Source organism: Callorhinus ursinus, unplaced genomic scaffold (assembly GCF_003265705.2).
Source record: "Callorhinus ursinus isolate GAN/ISIS: 27379988/994484 unplaced genomic scaffold, GSC_fseal_2.0 scaffold24, whole genome shotgun sequence".
NCBI classification, from domain to species: Eukaryota; Metazoa; Chordata; class Mammalia; order Carnivora; family Otariidae; genus Callorhinus; species Callorhinus ursinus.
The window spans coordinates 7091252-7114246 of NW_027397086.1; the positions used below are offsets into that span (position 1 = coordinate 7091252).

The 22995-nt window shown below is 51.5% G+C and overlaps 2 protein-coding genes across 3 annotated transcripts in view; one reads left to right on the plus strand and one right to left on the minus strand.

The window, feature by feature from the left end:
- Positions 1–12470, plus strand: part of PSMB7 (proteasome 20S subunit beta 7) — a 60134-nt gene extending 47664 nt beyond the window's left edge. Inside the window, exons 7-8 of the mRNA XM_025888267.2 lie at positions 9151–9302; positions 12188–12470. Coding sequence (XP_025744052.1) covers positions 9151–9302; positions 12188–12299 — 264 coding nt within the window. The 3' untranslated portion in view covers positions 12300–12470. The remainder of the gene's footprint in view (positions 1–9150; positions 9303–12187) is intronic.
- Positions 12471–13506: 1036 nt separating this feature from the next.
- The window catches only part of NEK6 (NIMA related kinase 6), an 84290-nt gene continuing 74801 nt past the window's right edge, over positions 13507–22995 (minus strand). For both annotated transcript variants that reach the window (XM_025888266.2, XM_025888265.1), the window contains exons 9-10: positions 18291–18404; positions 13507–15122 (exon numbers count right to left, since the gene is read on the minus strand). In XM_025888266.2, coding sequence (XP_025744051.1) covers positions 15012–15122; positions 18291–18404 — 225 coding nt within the window. In that variant the 3' untranslated portion in view covers positions 13507–15011. The remainder of the gene's footprint in view (positions 15123–18290; positions 18405–22995) is intronic.

The window sequence follows — 22995 nt, forward strand, 5'->3', positions numbered from 1 at the left end:
GGATCCCAGGAAGAGGTGACCAGCCAGAGGCCTCATGGAGAAGTGTCCGAGTTGGTAGCACCTCACGATCTCCGCTCCCCTCTTTCCCCCTCTCCTCCCGTCTGCTCTCTGCTTGTCTGCTTTACTTAGGTCTGTTCACTTCTACTTTCTCATAACTTTACTTTGCAATGGCCAAAACCCTCATGACCACGATTTTCCCTTAGAACATCTTTACATTCTTTTGGCTCTTGCCCCCATAGTTAACCAACCCCTTACATTCTTTCTACCACACTCCAGAGGCAGACAGGCATAGGTTGAGAGCCCCTGACACCAATGAAAGGGCATTTACAAGTTGGCAGATGTTTTGGGTTTTTCCAAAACAGCAGCTTCTACTGGCTCTGCTCTGCCTTTGTCTTGTCCCTTTTCGGTGACACCCGAAAAGAGTGCCTACCGCAGAAGCTTACCAGTGTCTGGAACGAGTAATTAAGTTAATCATTGCCTCCTATCAACCTACCAGAAAAACAGCTGCCAAGAAGTTATAAAAGGCCTTTCTGTGATGGCTGGGTTTGTTGAGAGTTGGGTCAGTGCCTGGGACTGATGCTGGCCGTCCAGGCAGCACCCCCCACTTCCCGTCTCCTGCACTACCACCTGACCCTCACTCCCTTCTTGCCGCATGGGCCTCCCAGTCCTGTTGATGGTCCTCCTGCCCGCCCCTGCTGGCCCTCCACCGTCTCCCTGGGAACATTATAATCCCCTGCTGTCCTCTCGTCTGCCTTGGGCCTTTACTCCTCTCCTGCCTCCAGGTTACAGTTTCATAAGGCACAAATCTAACTCCCTCATTCGCCAGCTTAAAATTCTCCACTTGCTCCCATGCAGGGCTCCCTGTATGGCTGATGAGGTTCTCTGGTATTCATTCAGCCGCACCTTTCTCCTTCCCGTTGTCACGGTTTTACTCCTTCCATCACTTCTGCCCCTTGGCTTGGCTGCCATATACTTGTATGTCAAGATTCAGCCTCGTGTTCATCACCTGTGCCCCATGAGATCTCTGTACCCCTCTAGTTCTACCATCAGGCCTGCCTCTTAAGACCTCTTACCACATTGTAGTGAGCTTTTCTTCCTGTTTCCCTTCTGGACTCCACACACTTTGGGGCGAGTTCTTTGTTCGGACCTTATTCCCAGCGATTAGCAGTGTCTGCAGAGCACCTTAAGATCAGAGCATTAGTACATGTTTGCTGAACTAAGCTGCCCTGTACATTTCTTTCAGGGGTTTTGTATCATGTGAAACTTGCTTCATATGTGGTCTTTAAACTCCCTCAAACAAAGGTGCTCTGTACTTCCATGGATCTCCTTCTAGTCCTTTCTAATCCTTGTGAGGCTGTAGAAGCAGGATCGTGCAGTGTAACCTAGTGCCCACAATAACCTTCCCACATGTGCCCTGCCCTCTGCCCTGCTTTCTGTCCTCCAGATGTGAGTGTAGCTCTTCTTTTTCATCTCTGTTGTGACCCAAGGAACACATTTACTTTACTTTCCCCCCTCTGTTTCACCTCCAGGAATTTATTGGCAGAGTTATCACTGACCGCTTGAGAGAGAGAAATACGAAGATCTTATTACTACCTGGGGCAGCTTGGTTTTCATTTGGAGGATTGTTGAGCATATTTCTTACTCTTTCTTTAAACCTAGTCCTGTTTTTTTCTCTGATTATATTTGATTCACTGCAGCCTTGGAAATATATATTTGTATACACATATGCTGCGAACGCTGATTTCTTCTTCTTGCGGAAAGCAATATGTTCCTGTCTCTCTTGGTCCTTTTCCCTCTGGAAGCCTAGGTGTTTTTCCTTCCCTTCAGTGTCTCAGAATCCAGCAAGACCTCTTACCCACCACCGGTTTTCCTGTGGCAGGGTACGAAGATGGGCTTCGGTGAGACAGGGCCCTACCCCGGCACTGATCCCCAACTCCCACTCAGACCCAGCCGTGCGCCCTCAGTGCGTCAGCCAGCCGTTCTAGAGCCTCCGTTTCCTCTGCTCACAGGCGGTGAGGAGGATTAAATAAGTAACATAAGCATTTGGCACAGACCCAGAGGATGTGGTTGGGTGTCCCCTGTTCTCTCACACCCTGGCCACTTTCCTTCTGCCATAGAACTTGCTCACAATTCTGTTTGTAAAGTCCATGTGTCAGGGACATACCTGTCCCCTTACTCCTCTTAACAGCCCCTGGACAGAGGCATTGTCTCTGTTCTCCCAGCGGGCAGCCTGCGGCCCCCGGAGCTCAGCGCTGTGTCCATCAGTGCCCCAGCTGTGCTGCTCTTTTCTTTTTCTGTGGCAGCTGTTTCTGGCCCATCGTGACTCTGCAACCTCAGCCATCTCCTCTCCTGGCCCTGAGTTACGATCAGGCTTTTGCATCTTTCTGTGATCTGGCACAGGCCAAGTTGGCAGTGGTGTGGTTGGCAATTTCTTGACCGTGAATACCCTCTCCTGTCCCTTCTGAAAACCCCTTAGATCACTCCTGCACGTGCAGCAGGTTTGCCCGTTTTTATTTGCATCGCTCAGATCCTGGGTGCCAGAAGCTATAGGGGATGGAAGTGGCAGCGCCCTCTAGACCTTAAAGACACAGTTACTACTTCATTCCCCACTCTGGGCACACTGAGCACCAGCTGCACCTCAGTTACACCTCGCAGTTCCCAGGTGTTCACGCCGGCGGGCCGTGTTTACCCAGACTGCTCAAGCCAAAACCAGAACTCGGACACCTTCGCTATTGTCACACAGCCCATTCTGAAAAAATACTAAATTAACCTTTCTCACTGTAAAATACGTGGCCACACATGGGATACATCGTGTCTGTTACAGAGTGCAGGAAGCATTCTGCTTGCGGGGGGAGTGTTTTAAACACTTTTTTGAGCTCTTTAAATTTTATTCAACCATCAGCCACGAATGACTCCTTCAGGCCGCATCAGTGGCGTAGGCAGAACCTCAGCGTGTCCACAGGCCACTGCGGGACACTGTGTTTAAACCTCTTCCTCGCAGGCGTTTACCTGTCTTGGAGTGCTCTGGGTCCCTGGTCCCCAGTTGGGGCTGGTGCACTTTTGGAGCTACCCCTTTTGGTATGATCCATCTTGTAACTCATTTCACCTTTCAATTTGGCAAAGCCAGGAATGCATTTGAGGTTGATGGTTCATGTTTTCATTTGTTGACATCCACGCCAAGCCGCGTGCTAGCTGCCTGGGGTACAAGAAGGGAGATGGGGTGGTTTGGGTCCTCTTGTTAGAGCCCAAACTCTTTGTCACACCCAGACTTCTAACCTGCTCTGCTGCGGATCATCAGAGCAATAGCATTTTTTTGCTATTTCAGATCAAAGTGACAAAAGATAATGCAGGGTTTTCAAGATGAATTTGGACTGCTTCTGTTCTCGTTGGCTAAAACTCTTAGTTTTTAGTAAAGGAGCAAACCATTGTGAACTAAATAATCCTTACAGATTTCATAGCAACTAGGAAAACTGATGGGAGCTGTGAGAGGGTCCGGCTATGGTGCCGCCCCCATCTCTCTTTCCCTGGAGCAGAGGGCCGAGAGCCATTGTCCCCTGACTCCCAGCATGACGGTGGGACGGAAGGCAGAGGGATGCATCTGCAGTGCCCCAGAGGACAGTAGAGCCAGGGGAGCTCTGTCCTTCATGAAAAAGGCTGTTTTCTTCTTTTTTCAGCTCCTTTAATGCCAGCGCCTTGCTGCATACATGGGCTATATTTTCCAGCCAATAACCAATTTTATTTCTTTTTAATTTCTTTAAAAAATTTTAGATACAAGTCATTTGTTTTAAATGACTTGCCATACACACATATTTTCACATTCCAAAGCTGTCTCTAAAATAGTATGTTAGGTTTTCCATCAAATGCATATTTAATGTTTTGCCTGCCCCTAATGTAAGTAAAACGCTATTTAGAATGCATAACTGAATGGTAGAACGTAGAGGGTTTATTGAAAGAGTATTAATTTGATGCTGAACTATCCAGAGTGCCCATTGGCTGGGACACCTACATTTTACTCTGGTGACATTCCCCATCTAAAAATCACTTAAGTGAGAAGAGAAATTCAATTGTAGCTGTAGACAAGAATAATGTGGAAAAGTTTCTTTGCAGTACTATTTTGGACCTGCACCATAGTGGATGCCGAGGTAATCTATCAGTTTGTGAGTGTCTACAAAATGCAACTCTCTAGATAACAGGTTTAAAGTAAAGATTTAATACAGTCTCCATCTCCTATGATGTTGCAGTGACAGTTTAAAACTCATTCTCTAAATCTCAGCAGACTTTATAGCTAGCACTGGGCCAATATAAAGTTTAATAGCATTACAACACATAAATCATCTTTTAAAGATGCTACTAGTAGCTCCAATATTAAATGCAGACAATCGCCTGTGTTATAAATAATTTATCAAACACCATTTCAGATTAGCCTTCCATGCTGAGTTATTTATTTTAACCTTTTCTGTATGATTCCTAAGGCACTTTTTGAAAGATCCATTACTGGTCAGTTTAATGAACTTGGGGGTCTGTTTTGTCCCCTCAAGCACTCGGGTACAGCTGTGGTGACCATTACATGGCCGACGTGGACCTCTTTGTGCCTTTTACAAGTGCTGCCCATTTGTCATGTAGCGGTAAATGGAGCTGCACATTGGAGTCCAGGGACACATTGTGCGATGCAGTGATGGAGACAAACAGATAGCTCTATAAAGTGCTGCTTGTCACAGCTGACGTGTACTCCAGTACATCACTCTTATTGTAATCTCATTTAAGAAGCAGGGGTGGCCCAGGGGACGGATATTCCCAGTTAGTTTGGTCTTTGTAACCATAAAGCAGGAAGTGCTCCTTTTATATTCTCTGAACTTTTAGGGAGTGTGCTTTTTGCTTGGATTAATTATTATAGGAACTTCTTGACAGAACTGTGTGCAGATTTGTCAGCAGGTTTATCTGGACCTTCTCCTCCTGGCCTGGGGTTGGGTACAGGCAGTCACTGCTTTGAGATAAATTTTGTCTCAGTGCTTCCAGAAGCCCTTTGGCTTGCTTTCTTAAATAAGTTACCTTTTATTAAGCAACAGCTCTGTGCCAGGCACTATAATAGGTGCTTTCTATACCTTATTGCTAATTCTTGCAGCAGTCCTTTGGGAAATCCTAATTTATCATCGCTGTACTACAAGGGAGGAGAGTGAATTCTGAGAGGTGAAGTGACTTGCCCAAGGTTGCACAGCAGTAAGTAGGAAATGGGATTCAGACCCAGTCAGCCTCCACATCTGCCAGATTAACTTAACCACCAGGTGGTGATATTTTGGCTGAGTGTCTCAAGGTAAAAGGAAGCAGCCATTGGGCCAGAGGGCCATTTTTCTGATAGCCAAGATGAGTCCTGCTGGTTCGTGTGCACACTGAATCCAAGCTCCCTTGTGACTCGCAGCGTAAATCCACAGCAGCTGGCCGGGGGAGGACGCCGGCCTGGCAGCGGGCAACAGCATGGCACCTGGGTCTGCTCAGCTGGGGCCACGGGCTCTGCAGGGCCCTCATCAGAGCCCCTCAGTAGCAGCTGTCCCCGGGCAGATGCTGCTCAGAACTTGGGTTACCCCGCAGCTTCCAGAAAAGGGAGGTGCAGTTTCCCTAGGAAGAAGGAATCCTAAAGGAAGGAACAATGCTTTCTGCATTTATTGTGGGCCAGAGACAGATAAAAATGTGGTGTTTTCCCCATCTCTTGCATTCAGTTGGTGGTTCTTCTTGATGGTTTTCTTAAATATTTGGGAGAACGTGTTAAAGACAAGAGTTGTTTAATTGTGAAACTCCACTATAAAGAAAACACAGTATGAATATGCCCAGCAGCATATTTGCATATGAGTCTAGAATTCTCTGAGTGTGGAAATACGCTGGTAAAAGATAGTGTTTGGCATACGAAGCGTTTCCTAGAACATAGTAGGTGTCTCTAAATATTTGTTGAAGACATTAACTATGTAAGTAATGGGTAGACAGTAGAGCCTTGGTAAATTTTCACCATTGCCCTCTGAGGGTTTTTGCTAGGGGTGGGGGATATGCGAAATAAGACATGGGTTTTGTTTTGTTTTTAAGATTTATTTATTTGAGAGAGAGAGAGAGAGTGCTAGCAGGGGGTGGAGAGAGGAGCAGAGGGAGAAGGAGAGAGAATCTCAGGCAGACTCCCTGTTGAGTGCAGAGCCCGGCGCAGGGCTTGATCTCATGACCCTGATATCATGAGCTGAAATCAAGTCGTACACTTAACCGACTGAACCACGCAGGCGTCCCAAGACATGGGTTTTTAATATTGATCTCTGCCATATTACATTGTAGAAATGTTTAAGTGGTGTCTCTGAGCAATTTGGGAAACACAGTGCTCCCCCCACCTCTGTTACGGAAATGACAGTTGGAGGAACCGCCCGTTGGCCCAAAGACTAATTGGCAACCACCATCCACTTGCCCAGGTTCTGGAGATCCTAGGTGACTGAGGAGTGACATACCCTGAATCAGGGAACTGAGGTCCACTGTCCCCAACTCACTAAGGAGCCCCTAGCTGAGACAGGTTACTTGTGAGCTGGTATGGTGCTGTGGCATTCTGGCTCTGGAGCCCAGTGGACCTGCTTTTTACTAGCTTGGTGACGTTGGGCAAGTCATTCACTCTCTCAGCTATAGTTTCTGACAGTACTAACTTCAGAAGATGGTTGAGGGCAGAAGTAAAAATGATCATCAATATGCCTGACTCAGTACTTGGCATATTGCGGTAGGTGCTCAGTAAGGTTCATTCAGTTTCATAACATCGAGTCCTGTGTATATGAGATGAGGGTAAGACTGGAAAAAAGATCAGAGACTTGTGAGATTTTCTTCCTTAAGGAATCGGTGGGGAGGAAAGGAATTTAAAAGGTCTTTTCCCAATTTTTAAAAGCCTTTTACACTTAATAGCACATAATGATAATTTTATGAATAAATCAAGCTATACATAATACAAAATTTTGCACATTTTTAATTTTTATAAGTTCATCTATTCACATTACAGAATATTTGCAAAATAGAGGAAGGTTCGCCTGTGATCTGTGCACTGTCGGTATCTGTGTGCCCAGTTTCACTGACGGATATTAGATATGCATGTCTGAGATCATGTGTATATCTCCGTTTCCTCGGAGTCTTCTCCCATCTCCGTCCCCAAACATAGAGTGATTTGGGAAATTTCAATCTGCGGTCCTAAGTGCAGCTGGCAGGGTTTGTGACGTTTACTAGGTACTGTTGGCTGGCTCAAGGCACCGGCAGCAGTGATGTCAAAGCAAAGACAATCATCAAACAGAGAAGGGAAAGGAAGAGGAGAGCGTCGGTGAGGAGCAGGGGAATAAGGGGCTGCCCTACATGCATGCGTGTGTGTGTGTGCAAATCTAGACTCTTTTAATAAGAGAAACAAGTTAGAGTGAGGCTGCGTCCGTTAAATTACGGTTGGGTTTTGTCTGTATGGTAGCAGCCATCTCCTCTCAGATGGTTTCTTTGCTTCCACCTTCACCGGCTTTTGGCCCCTTGGGCGCCCCAGGAGAGAATTCTTGATTGGAGGATCCTGTTTGAATGAGTTCTCACGGGGCTGTATATGCACAAGAGAATAACCAGCTCCATTGGCCCAACGTAGGTGCCACTCAGAAAGTGAAAACATCTGGTAAGTTAAAGATCAGACTAACCCCCTAGCTCCTACTGCTGGGTTGCTGAGGATCCCACTTCCAGCAGAGCCTTCTCGATCCTTCTCTGAGTCTGTAGAGGGCGCTCATGTCACTGGAATCCCACTTCGTGGCTTAGGGCAGGCAGAGGAGCAGGAACCCTGAGTGGCTCAGATCTTCTCACAACAGAAAGTCAGCAGATCTGCCCTTTGATGATCTCAGGCTGGACTTTGGGGCGGGTAGTCATGTTTCTCAAAGAGTGGTACTTAGATGAGCTCTTTAGTTCAGCTTGCATATTTGTGGACTCCTAAAGCGCTGGCGAATGGGGAAGGGGCAGCATAAGGGCAGCACTCTCTTCCTTGGGAGAATGGTTCATTTTTTTTCCTTGTGGCCTAAAGAGCTTGTACGTGGTGCTCCCCAGGTCCCACCTTGCTGCCTCTGCTACCTGCTTTCGGTTTTACTGCTCTGCTTTGTGCATGCCTGGTGCATGGCCTGCCTTGCAGCCCCCTCCCTGAAGCGTCGCTGAGCCTGCCAGTGTTTCCACAGCTCCTTCTCACACTGCATTGTAGTTACGTGGGGCTGATACCCCTACTGGACTCTAAACCCCTACAGGGCAGAGACCTTGGGGCCTCATCCCTCTCTGTAGCTCTGCCTCCTAGCACAGGACCCGACATATGAAAGGCCTTCTTGAATCAGAAATGAATGAATCCACCTTTTCACAAGTACCCGTTGGTGACTTAGACTTGCTTCTAAAAGGAGAAGTAGAGGAGAGAATGATTCAAAGGAAGGAATCACTGTAAGTGAACATGTAGGCTCTTTAGTAGAAGGCAATAGATTCTCTTGGACAAGAGGTCCCATCCTTGGCTTTGCCACCATTTTGCTAGAACTGTATTGTTTTGGTGTTAGTTTTTCTCCCTGATATGACTTCTTCATTATGTTACCTGAAAGCAGGTTCCAACCATTACTGAACATTTTTGATCAGGGGTTAGCAAACTATAACCCGTTGTCTCTCCACCTATTTTTGTTAATAAAGTTTTTTTGGCATACAGCCACACTCATGTGCTTATATGTTGTCTGTGGTTGTTTTGTGCTACTGTGACTGAGTTGAGTAGTTATGACAGAGACAGTGTATCTACAAAGCCCAAAATATTTAGTACCCGGCCCTTTACAAGAACAGTTTACTGGTCCCTGTTTTAGATGATAAATTGCTCCCTGTCGGCCCAGAGTCCTCAGTCATTCAGTGATTATCTGATGTGAAGCAGCGTTTTGAAAGAAGGGGTGCATGCAGAAAGGGTTTAAAAGACCTGGTTCCTGCACTTATTAGCTGAGGAACCTTCGGCAGGTCGTTCTGGTACTTTGAGACCTTTTCTTCATCTATCAAACGGGCATTGAAAACGTCTACCTCATCGGTGATTCTGTGCATTGCTCGTGACAGCACTTCGTGGATGTCAAGAGCCACCCTCCCAGCAACTGTGGACGTGATCATTGCCATTCTCTTTCTCAGGAGGAGGAAGCCAAGAAGCTGGTGAGTGAAGCCATTGCAGCTGGCATCTTCAACGACCTGGGATCTGGAAGTAACATTGATCTCTGTGTCATCAGCAAGAGCAAGCTGGACTTCCTCCGCCCGTACTCAGTGCCCAACAAGAAGGGGACTAGGTAAGTGAAGGAGATGAAATTCTGCCTGTGTCCCCTGATTCCTGCGGCCACTCCTGATCTCTCCATGGCATTTAGACAAGGTTTTCTTGATTGTTACCCGGTGAAGTAAGGCTAGTGTCCCCAAGGCGGCCTTACACACAGACCTTCGAGTCATTATTTGCTTTATGATTTGGGTTGCTGTCAGGTATAGAAGAGTGATTTTACTTGTAAAATGTTGATGGGAGAGGTAGAGCAGGGCCCAATAGAGATTCGAATCACCTGCTATTCTTTCTCTAGTCTCTTAAAGAATCCCCTGAATTCCGTATGACATCCCATAAGAAGCATTTTTCAGGGAAACCAGCCCGTAGCTTTTCTCAGAGTGGTCTAGGAGTCCTAAGCAGTTATAAACTAGGGGTTAGGAGTCTTGAAAGTTAGCCTGGGGTGCTCCCTGGTGTCTCCTGCTCTCCTGGGAGCCGTGCTGTTCCACCTGGGGCATATGCCGAGCAGGCCCTGTGTTTCAGTGGCGTGGCCCAGACTCAGAGGGGGAACAGGGTTCTAGCCAGTTTGCTGACTAGAACTAGAAGGTTTACAGCCCTGGTGACTGGTGTGTGCAGATGAGCTGCTCATTTGCAGTCTTGCATGGTTGTCCAGCTGTTTGGCCATCCTCTGGCTCCTGACCTCTTCTGCGGGCCTGACAGCTCAAGATAGGGCTCCCGAGCTCTGCTTCCAGCTGCACTCATGTGAATGTGGCACAGCAGGATTTACAAACTCCACCACTTCCCATGCAGCCCCATAGCGAGGCCAGAGTGTAGCAAGCACATCGCCTTCTGGAAGGCTTCCTTTAACTCTCACTGCATATACCCAAATTCCAAATCAGGAGTAATTCCAAGGAAAGAGTAGGACATTGAGAACCAGCACCACACTCAGCACTGTGGGAACTCAGTGTGCTCGCAGCAGGTAGGGTAGTTCAGCAGCAAAGAGTTCTGGCTCAGGGGTTGGGGAGAGGTCATTGCCTCGCATGGTGACTTTGGGCCCATCAGTCTCCTAGTCTTTGGAATGATGGAGCTAGGTAGGTGAACAACCCGTGGAGTACCTGGGCTTTGAGCTGGAAAGGGAACCACCTTTCAGGCCTGGGGCTTTGCTGGGGGAACAGGCTTTGCCAAGCCAGCTCCCTGACGCCTGGGTTCCCCATTATATGCAAGATGCTGCAGGAGCTGAGAGTTCAGGGAGGAGGACATGGTTACACTCCATCCAGACAGAACAGAGTCCTGGGTGAGGATTCTGGAAGCCACGTTTGAGCCACTGAAAAGTAGTATTTATGTAGGACGAGGAACCTGTGCTCAGCAGTAGCACATCTTAATTCTTTGGGACATTGTCACTCATCTGTAAAAGAGACTATAAACCCACAAGAAGAGACACAAAACGACCCTGTTGGCTAGTTGTGAAGATTCAGTGAGCTGGTATGAGAGGGGCTCGGCCTGTGGCAGGCGTGCGCTGGGCCCTGCGGCAACACTGCACGCTCTGGAATCTCACCGTCCTCTTTCCTGCCAGAGGCTGACTGGTGGGGCGCTGCCTGGGGTAGGGGAACCTTTCCCAGAGTGGGCAGTCAGTCTGGGGGCAGAGATTCGGCCTGGGCGGGTGTGAACCCAGCCCTGCACCTTCCTGTTGGCTGCTCTGCTGCCAGCCTGCCGCAGCCCTGCTTTGGAGAAGCCCTCCCTGCCTGCCGGCACCAGGCGCCCGTCACCAGGGTGGTGAGGCTCTTGTGTGTCTGAGCCTCCCCCAGATGTGGCGGTTCAGACGAGTCGGGCACACAGGAGTCGCTTGGGGTATCGGGCTCCAAGATGACAAAGCTGCCAAGGGTCCAGTCCGGGGGGAAGGAGCCAGATCGTCACACCTGCAGGGGAGGGGTGGGGCACACCTTGAGAAGGTGCTGCTGCTGAGTGTGGTGGGGACCGATGGCTGAGCGGAAATGAGGCCAGCCGTTTGCTGCACAAACTCCTGGATTTCTGCAGAACTCGGACGTCGCCCACTTTTTCCTGCTTCCTGCTCCCTGTTTGAGCACCAGTGCCCATTTGAGGGGCTGATTTTCAAGGAGCACGTGGTCACGGGATAGCTAACAGCCTTCTGTTAGTCCGCGCCAGATTGACAGAAATAATGTCCCAGCTGGGGAAAGACCAGAGGAACAGTTGGATTTGTACTGCTGTTTGACGATATTGTAATTCCTGGCCCCAGTGTGAGAATTAGCAGCTCAGATGTGGCTCTTATAGACTGCTTGTGCTCAGAGAAACCACTGTCAAGAGTCACTCCGAGAGAAGGTGTGGGGCGTGACCTGGTGGGGACCCACCGCACCGCCGCAGGGAGCAGCTAACCCTTCTCAAGGCTCAAGAGTGTAGTCTAGAGTGACAAGCCCAGAGTCCGGCTTCGGGTCATTTTTATACTGTTTGTGCTTCCACATGTTTTTAATGTTTAAGGTAACAATTAAGTCGTCCTTGTTTCTACACAAGAGAAGGGTGATGACAGCCTAACAAAAGGGTCCACTTCCTGCTGATACTGAAGGATGCTTTTGGGGAGTTGAAGCTCGAAGGCAAATGACCAAGTGCTTTCCAGCATCTTCTGGGGAGGGTGAGGTGGAGAAGGAAATGTGAGGGCCCATTAAGTGCCAGGTGCTCTATCTGAGTGCTTTTAGGGTGCACATCTACCAGGTGTCCCTATTTTGTAGCTCTGCAGCACTGGGGAGAGTGAGCCTTGGGGCATTTGAGTCCCCCCAAGGTTACAGAGCTGGGAATCAGGAGAGCCAGGCTCTGAGTCCAGTCCTGCTTGCTGCCTTGCCTGAGTACTTGTCCCTCTCTCCAGGCCTCTGTTGGGCCCCTTGAGGGGATCCTAACTCTGCTTTTTTCTCCCACTAGGTTTGGCCGGTACAGGTGTGAGAAAGGGACCACTGCAGTCCTCACTGAAAAAGTCACCACCCTGGAAATCGAGGTGCTGGAAGAAACAGTTCAAACAATGGACACTTCCTGAATGGTGTCCGTGGAGTACCTGGGCTTTGAGCAGGATGGGAATCACCCTGATGGGCTGATTAGTGCTCTACGAGATGGGGGGTGGGGAGCAGTGGCGGCTCCCCCATAAGACCTTCATTTGGCGCAGTGTCTGCTGAATGAGACCCAATAAAAAAATGAAAATCGGATTGAATGGCTGAGGTCTGGAGGTTGTGTGGTTCTTTGGCCAGTAAGGCTCATTGACCTGCCCCTCCCCCCCTTCAGGATATTAATCCGTCCCCCAGTGCCCGTCTGCATTCACACAGGTGTTAAGAGCAACGTAACCCTCCTCCTAAAAGCAGGTGAGGCCTCATCTGTCACGGAAGTCAGATGAACCTTTCTACCCACCCCTTGTGCTAACTTTTTCTCTGTGTTCGGGGTGGTCCCAGGTTTTCTTGTTTTGTTTTGCTTTTTTAGAGTGAAGGCAGCGCAGCCTTTTACCTCAGCAGCCAAGTAGGAAACAAGTAGAGACACCAGTTCTAAATACCAAGAAAAAACAGGTAGGTGGACAGTTGGCTTCGCCATACCTGCATAAAACTGGGTGAACTGCTCGTTGGCCAGTTTCACAGAAGTCGCAGGAATGCTTTGGGGCTTTACTGTTTGTGGTAATTAGGATACCATCATTTCACAAGCACTCAGGCCTGGTGAATGGCTGAAATTTCACGCCTCCAGAGGGTCCTGGTGAGCAGAGTTGCTCTCATGGTGTTGAACATGAGTGGCGTGCCGAGAGCAAGTTCATCCACGTCTGTGGCTGATTCTGCCACAGGTGACACAATAGAGGCTCTGAGAGCCGTAAGCAGAATATGTGCAAAAAAATGTGTGGAATCAGAAAAACTTCTAGTGGCAAGTGCTAGGCAGGAGATAGGGCCTTGACTCTCCCCCAGAGATAGCATGGCTGGGGTACACGGGAAAGAGTCCCAGCACCATGATCTTCCAGACTGAACCCACTCTTGGGGCAGCTGCCCTTGTTAAATTGCAAGGAGTAGGGTAGGGAGAACAATGGAATTATTTAGGGCAGTGTCCTGGCCGACGATTATCAAAATTATCTGGGGAGCTTAAAAAAATTCCAAGATTACTCAGAATGTCTGGGGCCTGAGAAATTGTGCTTTTAAAGGTGCCTGGGGAAATTGTGCTGTCACATGAAGCTGTTTTAGAGTTATCTGTGAATTATACTCACTCACTCACAGAAGTGACCCCTCTTACCCCATTTTATTTCAAACATGGAGAACAAGTACAAAGCAAAGATTGCATCTGAAGAAAATGTCTCAAACCCGACAGGGTTACAGTAGAACAGAGTTCACACGTGGAAACAGAGCAGGGGCCCAGCCCAAGTCCTTTATCCCCAGGGAGGCCTGGGCCCCTGGTCAGCAAGTTGGCAGCAATCAGAGCACCTGACCAGAACGCTGACTGACTGGGCGGGCATGTCTCTATCTGGAGGGCTGAACTGTCACCAAGTCGATGGGTGACAACTTAGACCATTTGAGGATTAACTTGAGTAGAAAAGCAGAATTCAAACTATTTCCTTCAGAGCTTGAGTTTTCCTTAAGTTCACATTTATAAATTAGTCTTCACAGTTAATCCTATTTGGGAACAAGAAATAAATGAACATAGTTCTGGTTTCCTATGCATATAATGTAGTTGTACGTTAATTCTTGACTTACATGGTCCATGGACTTCAGTTTTGTGAAGGGGTGGGTGAGTGGCTACCATTTTTGGATCATCTGCAATGTGCTAGGTCACTTGCCTATTTCCAATTCTGCCAGCAAGGCTGAAGGTAGATACTCTTAGTCCCATTTTACAGATGAGCAAACTAAGGCTCAGAGAGGCTGAGAGAGTCACCTAGGGTCATGGTAGGCAGTTGCAGAACCAGAACTTGTACAGAGGATGGCCTGAGGGCCTGGTTTATATTTGTTTTTGGTATCCTGTGCTTCCTTCCCACAGAGGAGAATGCCTAACACTGACTGTTAAATGAACTGCCGGCCTTCCAGCAGGTGGTGGAGGGAGGGCCTGAGATGCCTGGGACGGAGCAGGTGCTCGGGAGGGGAGGGCTGAGCGGGACTGCACAGAAAACACCCCTGGCTCACGAAATACCGGTTGCCTTCTGAAACTCTGTGCCAGATGCTGGGTTCTCCTCATCGTCATTCATCACGTTATAAACATACATAAAAATATTAGGAAAATCTCCACTCTACTTAAAAAAAATTATTTCCATTTTATCCTTTTACAACAGAGCAAGCACACAGCTTGATTTTTTTGAAAAGATTCTAAGAGCTAAACTGAACTTGCTATAACCAATTTGAAAGGCTCACGACAAGTCACACAGTCTCCTGTAATTCTCCTGTTCTTATAAACCTGACAGGTCACTGAAGGAATTATCCTAAAGATTCACATTACAATCCAGATATAAGGGGTATGTCGGTGGCTCGCTGAACCGCTCACCCTTGGTAACAAGCCAGCTGAGATTGTCCACAAACAGTTTAAAGAAAGGACTTTCGAATGTGACCACCGGTGACCCTGTGACCAGTGCCCCTCCCCCTGCATTCAGCACCTGCTGTGAAGCCCGGGGTACCCTCTGGGGAACCCGCCAAACCCTCTTGTCTTAGTTGATGATCTAGGCTACCAGGCGGCCACTTCGGAGAGAAGACTCAAGTAAGGCAAAGTGGTGCGGCTCTGAGAAGGCGTGCTGCGTCCACGTTCAGGTGCTGGAAGTCCACACGTGCATCTGTTTGGCAACCTGGTGCACATATCCGATGTCGGGTCTCTGGTTGGGGTCGGGGTAGATGCACATGCTGACCAGTTCTCGTAACTGTAAGGGCGAGAACGGCATGTTATTTTTCAGGAGACAGCCTCGTGGAGGCCCCGCGCCCGCGCTTGGTCTGCACAAACTCAGCCCTCACAGCTACCGAGGGGGGCGCGGCACGCAGGTGAGCGACGGGTGGGCAGTCACAGTTGGCACCAGTGCTAGGCCGGTGTGGCCCCAAGGCCACACCTTGAGACTCTGTTGAGTGGCTCTGTCCAAACAGTTGTGAACTTCCAGCTGCCCACACGTGTGTGTGTGTGCGCGCACACTGTCAGTCATGCAGATACCCAAACCAGAGGACAAAACTCAAGGCGAGGGCTTATTGATCATAATAAATGCATTAACATGCAGCAGGGCTGCAGTCTGCCCACCCCCTGGCCTCTTTATTGTGCGCATGAAAGACGGAGCTTTTAATTATACAGACACTGAAGGCTGCTCCCGCCTCGGGCTGGGGGAGGGGCGCCTTGAGCCTCTGATCGCCTCCGTTCTTCTGATAGCCAGAGTGCCAATTATTTTAATGGTAATTAAAATAATGACCTTAAAAAGCCTACATCTTCACTTGCATCACTGGGCTCACTGCAATTTTTTCATTTAAGTACCTGGTGCTGGAGGGGCTGGCTGGCCCTGCAGGGTTGGGGGGGTGGGCAGCAGCAGAGAGAGGGTTGGTCCTGAATGAGAGGGCTCATGTGGACTCGGTGGCCATGCTCAGGGAGTCTGGGGAGGGTGGAGGGGTCAGGTGGGGGCCCTGGGGCTACTGTCCACGCTCCGTGTTTCACACCTGAGGTGCTTCAGGCTGCAAATGAGGTTTCCCTGGGTCAGGCATTGTGAGCTTCCCTCCAACCTGTGTGCTGCCTTTTTGGGATTCCACTGCTTTATAAGCACTGGGAAGCCCCTGGACAGGCAGCTGCCGCTGGGCCTGTGGCTGGCCTGAACACTCCTGGAGTCTGAGGTTGCCCGTGATGAGATAATACTTCTGGAACCTTACAGTATTCAGGGGAAGGCAGTTGGACAAGTTCATGTACCCAAGAAAAATGGATGAAGGTAAAGTCATTGTGACTCCCAATTACTCAGTGAGTAGACTGCGCAGTTGGCAGTAAGAGGATGTCTGAAAACTTCGGAAACCAAGAGAAAAACAATAAAGTGTCTTTTATACCCCTTTCTAAGAGGTGATGTAAACTTCAAAAGTGAGGTGTGCTGAGCAACTCCAGTGCTAAGAAGCACCTCTCACTTCCTAACACACAGCCTAGAAATGCTGAACGTAACTGGTGAAAGCCGGATGCTCTGGGGAGTACGAGGTCACAGAGTTGGAGTGACTGACGAGAGAGAAGGGGGCTGAGGGCTTTATGCAGATTCATTTCATTTCAGCTTCTATTAGGCAGAGATTACAGTTGCCATTTATAGGTAGGAAACGGGCACAGAGAAGTTTTGATTTGCTCCAAGTTCCAAGTCTGTGCTGCTTGTAAATAGTAACAGATTTTCAAATTTAAAAAGGTGAAAAAGAAAAACTAAATGCAGCAATTAAGTGGTTAAGAAATCTATTAGCTTGACCTTTCCTGCCAACTTCCACTCCAGAGCATAAGTACTTCCTTCGAGGAGACATAGAAGAACTTTGTAAGCCGCTGAGGCAGAAGCCATGACAGAGCGTGCACTGATCAACCCTCTAGGAATGTGTCCTCCCGACCCTCACTCTCCGTCCTCTGGGAGTCTGCAAAGCCAGTGAGCGTGGCGCTAAGTATGAAGGCTGCCAAGAGAAGGGTGGCTGATGACCCTTTTGGTTGGCCTGGCTGGACACAGCGTGAGGACACACTGGGAGACCCGGTCTCTGCAGCCCAAGCCCCTGGTGGACAACGGCTGCTCCTTCCAGAGCCTTCAGAGTCTTCAGGATTGGGACTGCCGCAAGCTGCACAGGGGCGCCTCAGCGCAGCTGGACCACTGGCTACTGAGGTGTGCCATCAAGAAACAGGATAGCACAGTGGCTGGGTGCAGGATCTCTGGGTTCAAATCCTGCCTTCACCACTTGTGAGTTACGTGACTTTGGGCAAGTTACGTTAACGTATCTGTGTCTCAAGTTTCCTTGGTAAAATGGAGGTGAGGGAGGACTCAATGGTGGGTCACAAATGTGCGCTGTTAGCCTGCCACAGTAGCCTGTGGTCCTGCAGGGTGGGCCCAGGGAGGTCTCGGAGTCCCCTCCACATCCTCTAGGGTGGCCCTTGACAGAACACTGATGGTTGGCACAGAGCATTTACTCGGAGCCATGCCCTTTGTTACAGCTGGTGGCTCCTTTTGGTGGCCTTGGGGTCAATGTCAGCCTGGTGCTAAGCTGAGCATGTCACATGCATGACCTAATCCTTACACTGACCCTGGGAGGCAGCCTCTAGGATTATCCCCATGTTATTACAGATGAGGAGACTGAGGCTCCGAAAAGTTCACTGACTCACCCAAGAACAGGGAGGGGATTATGTTAAATGTACACATCTGTCTGCACCCTTAGTCATGCTGTGTGGTAAACCCGTCATTTCGTCTGCGCATTTTATTCACAGAGGTGAAATATTAGCCCTATTTTCCAGAAGACGGCACTGAGGAAGACACAGGTCATTCCTGGCACGGACCCAATGCCAGACATGTCCGTCTGTGTCCAGAACCCTTGCACCCAGAGCAGAATGTTGCAAGTAAGAGCCCAAGGTGTGACTTAGGTCCGGGACAGCAAGGAGCCCAGTCCGCTTGCCGGGGTTTCCTGTCACAGGATCAAGTGGCAGCCGGCTGGGGGTGGGGCAAGCCAAGGCCCCGCCACCTCCTGCCTCCCCGTCTGCCACCACATGGGGCCCTTGTCTGGGACCTGCAGTGGCTGGCCTCACACTCAAGCACCGGGTTGGGAGCCAAAGGGGCAGAAGTGAGCCAACGGGGCCTCACTGACCAGCTTCTGCTGGCTTCTGGGCCAGTGGGCGGGACACGTCCTGCCGCTGGGGGCCCACGCTGGTGTCTGAGACCTCTTTAGTAACATTCATCTACTTCCCTCCCCCCTGAAACCTGGGTCACTTCCCCACAAATCTTCCCTTCTCCACCCAGTTAAGCGCACCCAAGTTCAAGCCCACAGCCATGGCATTTTGGAAATGCCTCTCCTCTCAAGCCAATGCCGGCCATTAAGCTCCCCAGGCCTGGGGGCGGCAAACTCACCTTCTCAGAGTAATGTTCTCCAGGGAGAGGTGGGTAGTCACATTGCTCTATCTTCTGGCAGAGGGAGAAGAGATTCATTTTATCTCCATAGAAGGGGCTCTGGAGAGCTGCCATCTGCAAGGGAAGGGGGATGAGAAACATGAGTCTGCAGCCTTGAGGTCCAGGGGCAGAAGGGACCACTCCAGATTGGGGTGGTGTCCTTCTCTGGTCCTTGGTGGAGACTGTCCAGCAGGATTTCCTGAAAACCCTGTGGGAGCTGGGATACAGCACAGTAGCAGTTTTAACATGATTTTTGTCCTAAAAGCGAATTAAATGACGAGGCTTCAGTGACAAAACTTTAAAGGCAACGGGGGGGGGGGGGGGGGGGAGCTGAATACGGAGGGCCAGCCGCGTGCAGGCACACCCACCTCACGCCCCAGGCCTCCGGGACGGATTCTGGTCGTGTGCACACAGCAGATGGGGGAACAGGCTCTGCTCACTGGGACTCGTGCCTGGGCCCAGCAAGCTCTCTGTGGTGCATTGTCTTGGATTTCTAAGAAGCAATTCCGAAGACACCCACGGGAGGGTGTCTAAGTAATGCACCGAGGAAATTACTTACCCAAGGACTAGCATTTTGAGGGGTGGGGTGGGGAGGTGAGGCCTTTCGTTTTTGCTTTTCATTCTGGCTGTTGTCACTAGCCCATCACAGAGCTGCTGTCTGAGGGCCTGGAGTTGGGGGCAGCAGCTCGGGCTCTCTGTAGAAACCGGATGCCCAGACGTCAGGGAGGGGGCCTGAAGCTCCGGGGCTGAGGGCCAGCACCTGTGTGGTGCTGCAGCCTGCCTGAATCCCACTTCTGCACTCTCTTGCTGTGTGTCTGGCCTCGGCTGTCTTAGTCCGAAAGACGGAAAAGGTTCCACCTGCAGTGCTCTGGGCTCGGCCGGCACGGGAGGCGCCACAAGCCGGGCTGTCCTACCCGGGGGCACTGGGAAGCGAGAGGACTGTGATGGTGGTTGGGCGAGGCGGGGAGGGTCTCCCCCAGTCGGGGAGCTGCCGGGATTCCCCTTTCTGGAGGGTATCTGGACTCCCCGGCCCATCCCTCAGGGCACTGCTCGGAGGTTCACGGGAGCTCGGGGCAGCTGCGTCCGGCGGGCTGAGCCTCGGGCAGGCTGCGCCGCAGCCCAGCACAGTGCCCGCCGGCCCCATCTGCTGATTAATCCGTAATGGCATTCAAGTGCTGCTTGTCACTCCCGCTCACTGTTGTCTGCCGCCAAGACGGCCCAACGCCCCCTGCTAATGAAGTGCCGTCGGGTAATTGCGCCTGGCTGTCTGTTTGGCCTCGGTTCCCTTCGAGGAGCCAGGCTGCCAAGGCCACTCCACACAGACTGCTTGGCCAGGGCTCCCGGGCTACCTGAGCAATCCTCACTTGTCCTCGGGCCCCGGAGGGCAGGCCAGTGAGCCCTAACGCAGGGCAGGGAGAAAGCCATGGGCGTTGGGTCTGCGGATGACCCTGGCTTTAGTGTTCCTGGTCTGTCCCTGTCCTCTGTTCGCCCCTGTGGACAGGTCTGGTGGCCCCAGGAGCAGGGCCTGTCTCCGTCAGGAGGGCCCAGGGAGCTTCCGAGCCCAGGTGGCGTCCATGGGTTTACAGAAGGCCTTTGGGGAGACAGCACGGTGTGGCCTGGAGACTGGTTTCCTCTGGCCCCGGCCCAGGAGTCCACCTGGGGAAGCACCTGCGGGCCCAGGCGCCTGCGCCATGCCGAGTGCTTTCAGGGGGGCGTTCGGTGCCAGCTTCACCGCTCCTCCTCACGTCTCCTCCTGTGACTAGGGGCGCCAAGCCCCTGGAGGAGGGCTGCAGCAAGTGACCTGGCACTTGGCCGGGAAGGAGGAGCTTGTGGAGGCCATGCCCACCGCGGGCTCCGCCAGCCTGACCGGGGCGGGGGCTGGGGGGGAGGGGGCGGCTCAACCGAGTGTGCAAAATGGCATTGCTCGGGTGATGCATTTCCAGTAGTTAAAATGAGAGCCTTGGGTGCAAAGGGTTAATTGGGCAGTTTCAAAAGGACATCTGTTGCCACAGCAGAGAGCAGCTGAGGCTCCAGGGCGGTCACTCGGGGTGAGCTGGGTGCCCTCCGAGTCGTGGCTGGATGATTAAGATGGATTTTCCTGGAAAGTGTTTCTGTTCACAGCAGAAAGAACATTTAAAATGTTGGCCCACTGACACAGGTTCTGGTTTTTCATGTGTTGGACCTGGGAGACTGGCTAATCCTTTTAACAAGCCGTTCTGATTTACACAAACCTTGCTCTTTAGGGTTCCAAAAGGGCTCCAGAAAACGGTGGGGGGTGAGCCCCAAGCCAGCATCTCCTTCAGAGCATCCCTCCCTCCCTTGCGGGACGCTCCCACACTGTCCTGAACAGGGTCAGCAGAGGGCTTCCTGCCAACAGCACCTTCTCCATCCACGAAAGCAGATTCCAGCTGCCAGCCATGGGCCTTCCACCCAGATCAGGGCACTGGGCTGTGAAGGAACCTCTGGGGCTGCTCGAGGTGCTGGGATTAGAACAATTACCCTGAATGCTGAGATCCTGGCACCGGCAACCAGGCGACCACCCACTTCTGCCTGGTCGATGTGGCTGCGAACTCGCCGTTTGGGGCTGATCCCGTTGGCCTTGTCAGAACTGCAAGAGCCGTGGCGCTCAGCCCCGCTCCTCAGATGCAGAACTTTTCGTCTCTGGCATTATGGGGATGACACACAGCCAGGAAGTGGGAGAGTGTGGCCACTCACCCCCGCCGGGAGGGCTCAGAAAAACTGGTGTGTGATCTGAGATGTCAGAGGGAGAAGGGGACTCTGACTTCAGAGGTGACAGCAACTGCCTTTGACTCCTGCCCTGTCAGGGCCTCAGACACTCATCTTGTCACCTAGTATCTCCTGAGCACATCCTGGAGTGAAGGCTGCACCCAGAGGCCAGTCACCAGTGGTCTGCAGCCCTGTTCCCCCACAAGCCAAAGGGCACCCAGACTCTTCTCTGGGTCCAGCCAGAATTCCAAACAGGATTCTGTACAAGGGGCAGGTGATCCTTAGTCTGGTTCCCCTGCTGCTTTCTTGCTGGCTCTCAGTCTCCCGAGGCTGCTGTGGAAGGTCACCTGCCGAGGATCCTGGGGCTGGCGTTGGATGAGCCAGTTCCTTCAGCTTTGTGCTCAGAACTGAGCTCACGTGTAAATAAATAAATTCTGTAGAGCCCGCGCTGTGGGCCGGGCGCCTCTGCAGGGCGTGCTGGGTAATGAAAACAAAGCCCCGGGCCTTCTAACACTGGTGTCTCCGCCGGAGGCTCCTGCTACCGGAGGGGCGGGGGGGCACTGTAGTCACTTGGGGCTCCTCACGGCCTGGCTTTCATCTCCCAGGGCCTCTGGGCCGAGGCCCACGGTCCCCTTCTCCACCGCAGTCGCACTTACCCCAGTGTGGAGTCCTGCCCTGCGGCTGCCCAGGGCCTAGCTCTTGTCCACAGGGGAGTGGGACCTGCCAGGCAGCCTGGGGACCAGTGCCCATCTTGGTCACTTCCTTGCTTTGTGACCCTGGGGAGTCTCCCCACCTCCCTGAGCCGGTTTCCTCCCTTATAACGAGGCTGGGACTGGCCTCGTGTGATTCTCGTGATTCACCCCAACGTCCAGGGCAGTGCCGCTCCCAGCTGCTGAGCCGTCTGGCCTGTTCCTCCTCATGCTGACCTCTTCGAGACAGATCCCAGTGGGCACCGCCCCCCAGGGGCACGAGCCAGGTGAAGTGCTTTGTGGCCGCTCCTCACTAGCCATGGGTCGACATCAGCATCTTCAGGTGAGCTCAGGAGGTCCTCAGTGGATGCCTGGCTGCCCAGGTGATAGGGGGTATGGTGGGCTGAAGAAAGGCCCCCAGAGATGCCAGCATCTTCATCCGTGACGCCTGTGAATGTGTTACCTTCAATGGCAAAAAGGATTCAGCAGGTGTGATCCATTTAAGGACCCCTGGTGGGAAACAATTCTGGGTGGTCCAGGTGGGTCTTAAATGTAATCTCAAGTGTCCCTGTAAGAGGGAGGCCAAGGGGCCTGACTACGCGAGAGCAGGACGTGTGTCCCGAGTGGTGTGAGGAGGGTGTCACGAGCCTCTCCATTTTCCACGGAAGAGGCCCGGAAGTGGATTCTCCCTAGAACCTGCAGAAGGAACCAGCCCCACCAACGCCTTGCCTTTTGTCTGCTGAAATGGATTCTGGACTTCTGGCCCTCAGAACCGTAAGCGAATAATTTTATGTTGTACGAAGCAGTCAACTTTGTGATAACCTGTTAGAGCAGCCAGAGGAGACACAGGGGGCTTCTGAGACTTCAGGCCCAGGCCAGGGCTCGGGGAAGGGCAGGCCTGTGCACAGGGGGCAGGTTTCCTCTGGCTCCGCGCCGTCACTTCAGGCCACCCTGGCTCAGATGGGTCCCCCCCCGGGCTGCACTGAATCGGCGGAGGTGGTCTGGAGGGGGTGTGTGGGTGGGGAGCCTCTGTGACAGCTCTTCAGGCTGGCAGCGCTTCTGGAACACACCACAGGCTGTGTAGCGGGAGCTCCAGTCGTGTCTGCGGGATGCTTCCTCCCAATTACTAAGCCCTGGGCCCAGATGCATCTCCCTCCCTGTCTGCTGGGGAAACATCCGCTCCCCGCAGGGCTGGGGCAGCGGGGAGAGGGGTGGTGGCCCGCCACAGAGCCCCTGCTGCCTGACATCCT